This window comes from Oryx dammah, unplaced genomic scaffold, assembly GCF_014754425.2.
Source record: "Oryx dammah isolate SB20612 unplaced genomic scaffold, SCBI_Odam_1.1 HiC_scaffold_23, whole genome shotgun sequence".
Classification (NCBI taxonomy): Eukaryota; Metazoa; Chordata; class Mammalia; order Artiodactyla; family Bovidae; genus Oryx; species Oryx dammah.
In genome coordinates this window covers 98,098,064-98,104,063 of record NW_024070207.1, presented here as the reverse complement: position 1 = coordinate 98,104,063, position 6,000 = coordinate 98,098,064, and the positions used below count along the sequence as shown (strand labels likewise).

The following is a 6,000-nucleotide window of genomic DNA, read 5'->3' as shown; positions in this document are numbered from 1 at the left end:
TTCAAAAGCAGAGACATTACTTTGCTGACTAAGTTCCGTCTAGTCAAGGCTATGGTTTTTCCAGTGGTCATGTATGGATTTGAGAGTTGGACTGTGAAGAAGGCTGAGTGCCGAAGTGCCAGGGTCCAGCCCCAGTGGATCCAGGGAATTCGAAGGTGGAGACGGCATCGGCGTCCTTAAAAATAACTTATTTAATTACAGATAGAGAGGGATTAAAAAATTAGCAGAGAAAAAGAGGCTGAATAACTTGGTTCACATGGAATACCAATCACCACCTACTTAGGCTGCAGGCGTGTTCCTGTTCTCCCGAAGGAGAGGAGGCACTGAGGCGCCCCCCGCATCTGATCTTAGAAGCCCAGGCAAAATTAATAGGCTTGATGGGTACCCATGCACCAGATGGGAATTTGGCCAGAAAATAGTAGGAGAGAAAAGGATGCTGAATAACTTGGTTTATGTGGAATACCAATAAAATTCCAAGACAAGGAATTTGCACCATCTACGTTGGGCCAACGGTGCCACTTGAATATCGGAAGGTGCCCCTCCTTGGGCTCCTTCTTGCGTGGGCTTGAAAACTGGGGCAAGTAAGTAGACGTGGCAAGCACCCATGCTCCAGATGGGAATTCAGCCAGAAAAACGGGGAGCAGAAAAGAACGACATGAGGGAATCAGTCTTTCTGGAAACTGATCCAATTTCTTTATTTTTGGGTTTGTTTATATACCTTTTGTTACATATAAGGATGAATACAGAGTCACGCGGGGGTCAGCAGTCCTGACCTTTATCAAAATCAGGTGCTTCACATAAAAAGGTCTTAGGGATTTTACATCATCTTCTGGCCATGAGACCTGCTGACATTTTATGATCCTTTCTTTCTGATAACCAAAAAACTTATTTTTTCCAAGGGTGTTTTTTCTTAAACCAGGCACCACCCTCCAAATAAAGTTACATTCCTATAAGATGAGGGTGTAGTGAGTTACAATCAAGAAAGGAATTTATTTAACCCAAGGTTAACATGATTAATCTTAAAGGTTAATACTTATTTCTCCTATATGCTTAAAGGTTAATACTTATTTCTCCTATATGTTAGTTATATTCATTATAAGGGCAGGGAATATGGAGATTTAGCAGCAAACATCAGCCCAACAAATGAAAATCCTTTCACCAATGCTCCCCTTAAGATCTATTTAGTCTTAAGATAGTGATAAAGTTAAATTTTTACATAGCAAGGACACAGTGATTTATAACAAAGTACAGTGATCTGTTACAAAAGAGAAAATTCATTAACTCAAAAAGTCTAGTATTGCTAACCTTAAAACTACTATATTTCCTTTTCTATATTCCAAATACATTGATTAATATATTCCCAGGTGCCTAAGGATATGGAGGCCTGGCGGCAATCATTGACTCAACAATGAGAAAAGCTCTATGCTAATTAAGACTTTAAAAATACTCCAAAACTCTCTGTGCTGTTTATGGTTGAGAGGTAGTAAACAATCATGTGCAGTAGTGGCAGGAGTATGGATAATCCTGTCACACAAGGTAGTCTGTCAGCAGAAAGGTGTGATCTGAAACAGCCTTGTCACACCCAGGGCAGGGAATTAGCAGTAATTATTAATAGGCACAACAAATAAAAAAACCCTTCACCAATATAATTCCTAACCAACCCACTATACTGACAATTTCCAACTTCCCAAAGGAATTTGCCTTTAGTAAGTCTAAAACATCTCGTGCCTCTCAGATTGGGAGGCTGTATGGCTGGACGAACCTATACAGGCAGGCTAGATAACCTTCAGAGGAGTCCGTAAGCTGAAACACTCTTGTCACGCTCAGGAATTTTTATTGCCTTGGAGCTGCACATTTACTCCTTCTCCGAGAGAAACGGTTATGGGGGAGAGCATAAAACAGACTCTGGTTTTGGGGTAGATGCTTGGGAACAGGGGGTTTCCTGAGGCTTGATCACGCCTTTTCGTATGCCAAGCCTCCTTCCTCATGACCTTTGCCGTGGGCGGAGTTCCTCACGCTGGCTCCTGGCACTGAAGAATTGATGCTTTTGAACTGTGGTGTTGGAGAAGACTCTTGAGAGTCCCTTGGACTGCAAGGAGATCCAAGCAGTCCATTCTGAAGGAGGTCAGCCCTGGGATTTCTTTGGAAGGAATGATGCTGAAGCTGAAACTCCAGTACTTTGGCCAATTCATGCGAAGAGTTGACTCATTAGAAGACTCTGGTTCTGGGAAGGATTAGGGGCAGGAGGAGAAGGGGACGACAGAGGATGAGATGGCTGGATGGCATCACGGACTTGATGGACGTGAGTCTGAGTGAACTCCAGGAGTTGGTGATGGACAGGGAGGCCTGGCGTGCTGCGATTCATGGGGTCTCAAAGAGTCGGACATGACTGAACGACTGAACTGAACTGATGGTGATTTTGGAGAATGAAATGAGATGTCATGTGAAAAATACTTAGCACAGAGCCTGACTTATAGTCAACAGTGAATAAATACTAATTAATAATCATATTGATTATTGGTTATTGTTAAGTGTGATTATACATACACCTTAGAAAATTTTTATTTCCTGAAGGAATAAAAATTTTAAATTTATAAGAATTTTGAATTGGAATATTTTGTAGAGGGGCCATTTTCTATTTGCTTTTTTGATATTCTTTATAGTTTAGTAGAGTATTCACAAAAAGGCCTTGAATATCTTCAATCTAATAACAAAGAATTAAAAAATATATAGTCAGTAATCCCTCATTTTCTTGTAAAGAGTGTTACTCTTCAAAATAAAAGAAGACACCAATCACTTGGAAACCTTCAGTGTTATAAATGGCCAGAAGCTCACTAGTCTTCTAACCTCTCAATACTAGTCCATTGGTAAAGGGGTTTTTTCTAAGTCTCATGACCATCTGTTTCTAGATCTCTTGAGCTGCTACTTAAATATGCAGCTTTGCGACCTCAGCTCAGACTGAACAAATCAGCATCTCTCTAGTTGGGGCTTAGCAAACTCCATGTCTAACAATTTTTTTTTGCAGGTAGCACTTATACAAAGCAAAGGCTAATTTTTTTAAATTCATTATAAAGTAGAAAATGTTGTCAGTTTTTCTGTCTTCTGATTTTTACAACCTGAGGTAGATGCCCCTTTCTTTCATGAATAAGCTTTAGCTTCCTTCATGGATCAGTTAGAGAAATAAACAGTTTACTGGTAGCCATTTTGGGGCTTCAGGCAGAAATGTGGAACTATTATGGTCTAGAAAAAAAATACACACAAAAAATTGAAAGGTCAGAATTGCTGTACTATATCTTATGTAAAATACAGTAAGACTGTAAAGGCTCATAGGTTTTATGGTTCTTTTATCGCTCTGGGAAACTTAAGCTAGAACTATCAACAGTTCTTCAGTTCTTCTGTCCTCTTCAGGAGAACCTTCTTGCCTCAGGATAAAATGTGTTTTTTAAAAAAATTGATGACATTTGAGGAAATTTAGTGAAGCCAGTAAACTACACTTATAATTTATCATATTTTTTTGTTCAGGAGTGATTTTGAAAAATTTAGATAATCAGTAAGGAGAGGTTACTTTGGTTGTTAAAATTATATTCTAAAATGTTTACCACATTAGAACTTTTTTTTTTTTTTTAACAGGAATTGCATTGCCTCCTAAAGGGACTCTGGATATCCAGGTGTTATTTATGCCCCAGGTTATGAGATTACAAAAAACAATGGTCCTTATTCAAATGAGGAAGGCCAGTGGAAAAAAGTGGTTTATTGACAATTTTATGGAATTGCACCCAGAGGTGAAAAGGTAACATTTAAATAGGACATTGGAGGAATATGATTTCATTTTGACTGGCATTGATTGATCCAGTTTCTTTTATATGTTATGCAATGTAAAGTTCATGAGGTTATGCTCTCTGAAGTATTGAATTGTATATGGTTAGAGGAGGAAAACATATTTGTTATAGGGGGATTGTATATATCATTGCTGATTTGACGTTCTGAGTGAGGAACAAGTCAATCTTAAGTATTGTATCAATGGATCACAGTCAGATACAGTCAAATACAAAGTCTCCTTTTTGAGTCTATATCTACAGAACAACCTGGATCAGCCTGTCTGGGCAAAGTATAGGATTAATGCTGATGTACACCAAGTGATGGCACCGTGCCAGGTATATGACATCCTGATGAAATACTGCCACGACTAGGTGTGCGGTGTCATTGCCAGAGTGCATGTTACTTGTCCCCTCTCTGCTTAGCTGAAATGTAAGCAGACTCCAGTACTGATGCAAAATTTAAATGTTTTCTCTTATTTTATAATTTAATTAAACAATGGTCTAGAAACCTTAATTCAAAGGAAATTCTTACTTTGTCTTATGTGTACATATTTCTTCTTCACATTCAAAACATTCTTTCCTGTAGGCTCATTAATGTCCATTCTGCCAGGATTTCACCACTCCTGCAGTCCAGACTGCAGACATGATCTGGGTAAAATGAAAATGAGGAGGCCGTTGTTCAAAAAGTATTAAGAATTTTAAAAAATAAATTTAAAAAAAAGTATTAAGAATTTCAAGACATTAAGTAAACATGAGCAATTCCAAGTGTGGAGTTCTTGTGCTGTTGAACAAGTCATATGCTGGTGAAGCTGGTCCTGCCTGTTGTGTCTTATGCCCCATCTTTAACAAGAAAAATCTATTTTCAACAACAATCAAAACCATTTTCTAGTATCGCTGTCCTCCTGGCGGTGTCTGATGAACTTTGAATAATTTTACAATTGCCCCTTTTGTTTTAACTGGTAGCCTCCAAAAGTACCTTCCCCATTACTTTCTGAAGTCCCATACTTAACAGCATTTTTTGTTTTGTGCTTTTCCTATCCAATTTAGAGTATAACCCATGGAAACTGTATTACCTCTTTTTAATCACAGTTTAGTCACATCAGTAAATATTAATACCAATACAGCCGTCCTTCAGTATCCTTGGGGGATGGATTCCAAGAGCCCCATGGATACCAAAATCCATTGCTGCTCAAGTCCATTACATAAAACGGCATATAATTTGCATATAACCTATATACATCCTCCCATATACTTTAAATCACCTCTGCTGCTGTACTGTGCTCAGTCGTGTCTCTTTTGTGACCCTATGGGCTGTAGCCTGCCAGGCTACTCTGTCCATGGGATTTCCCAGGCAAGGATCCTGGAGTGGGTTGCCATTTCCTCCTCCAGGGGATTTTCCAGACCCAGGGATTGAACTGTGTGTCCTGCATCTCCTAAATGGGCAGGTGGATTCTTTACCACTAACACCACTTGGGAAGCCCTTAAATCACCTCTGTGTTATTATAATGCCTAATACAATGTAAATGCTATGTAAATAGAAGTTTTGTTTTTTTTTTAACTTTCCAGAATTTCTTTCTTTTCTGTTTTTTTTTTATGTAATATTTTCAGTTCATGGTTGGTTGAATCTGTGGATTCAGAACCCACAGATATGGAGGGCCAGCTGCTATACCAACCTTTGAATGTAGGGAAAAGAGTTCTTCATTTGTAACTTGGATCTGGCAATGACTGTACTACAGTTTTCTTTGTGATGATTTCCCAAGGTTTGGTTTGAAATGTTTATAAAAATCAGCATTTGCAGAAAATGTTTTTTATTTCATACTTAGTTTCTCTCCACCGAAGTTTAAATTTATAAGCTTTGTTTGAATATCATTAGGTCACTAAAAATGTGTTATTTTATACTAATACTGAAAGTGTTTATGCTTTTATTCACTCTTAATAATTTCATTTCTAATCAGGGGTTTGGGACTAGACAGTGAAGAAATCTTAGAAATACGCTGGATATACCCTATTATTGGACTCCCACAGACATCACCTCCTGAAAGCCCACAAAGTAAGTATATCTTACAGACAGAGAACACTAGGATTTTAAGGGATCTTAGAGACCCTCTAATCACATCTCTTCTTTGTACAAGCAAGAAAATCCAGGTTCAGAGAAAGTAGGTTTAAAGTCACCCAGCTCTGT

The 6,000-nt window shown here is 38.3% G+C and overlaps 1 protein-coding gene across 1 annotated transcript in view; it reads left to right on the top strand.

Annotated features, from left to right (window-relative positions):
• The window catches only part of CFAP47 (cilia and flagella associated protein 47), a 507,416-nt gene that overhangs the window by 441,220 nt on the left and 60,196 nt on the right, over nucleotides 1-6,000 (top strand). The window contains exons 58-59 of the mRNA XM_040265344.1: nucleotides 3,631-3,790; nucleotides 5,774-5,868. Coding sequence (XP_040121278.1) covers nucleotides 3,631-3,790; nucleotides 5,774-5,868 — 255 coding nt within the window. The remainder of the gene's footprint in view (nucleotides 1-3,630; nucleotides 3,791-5,773; nucleotides 5,869-6,000) is intronic.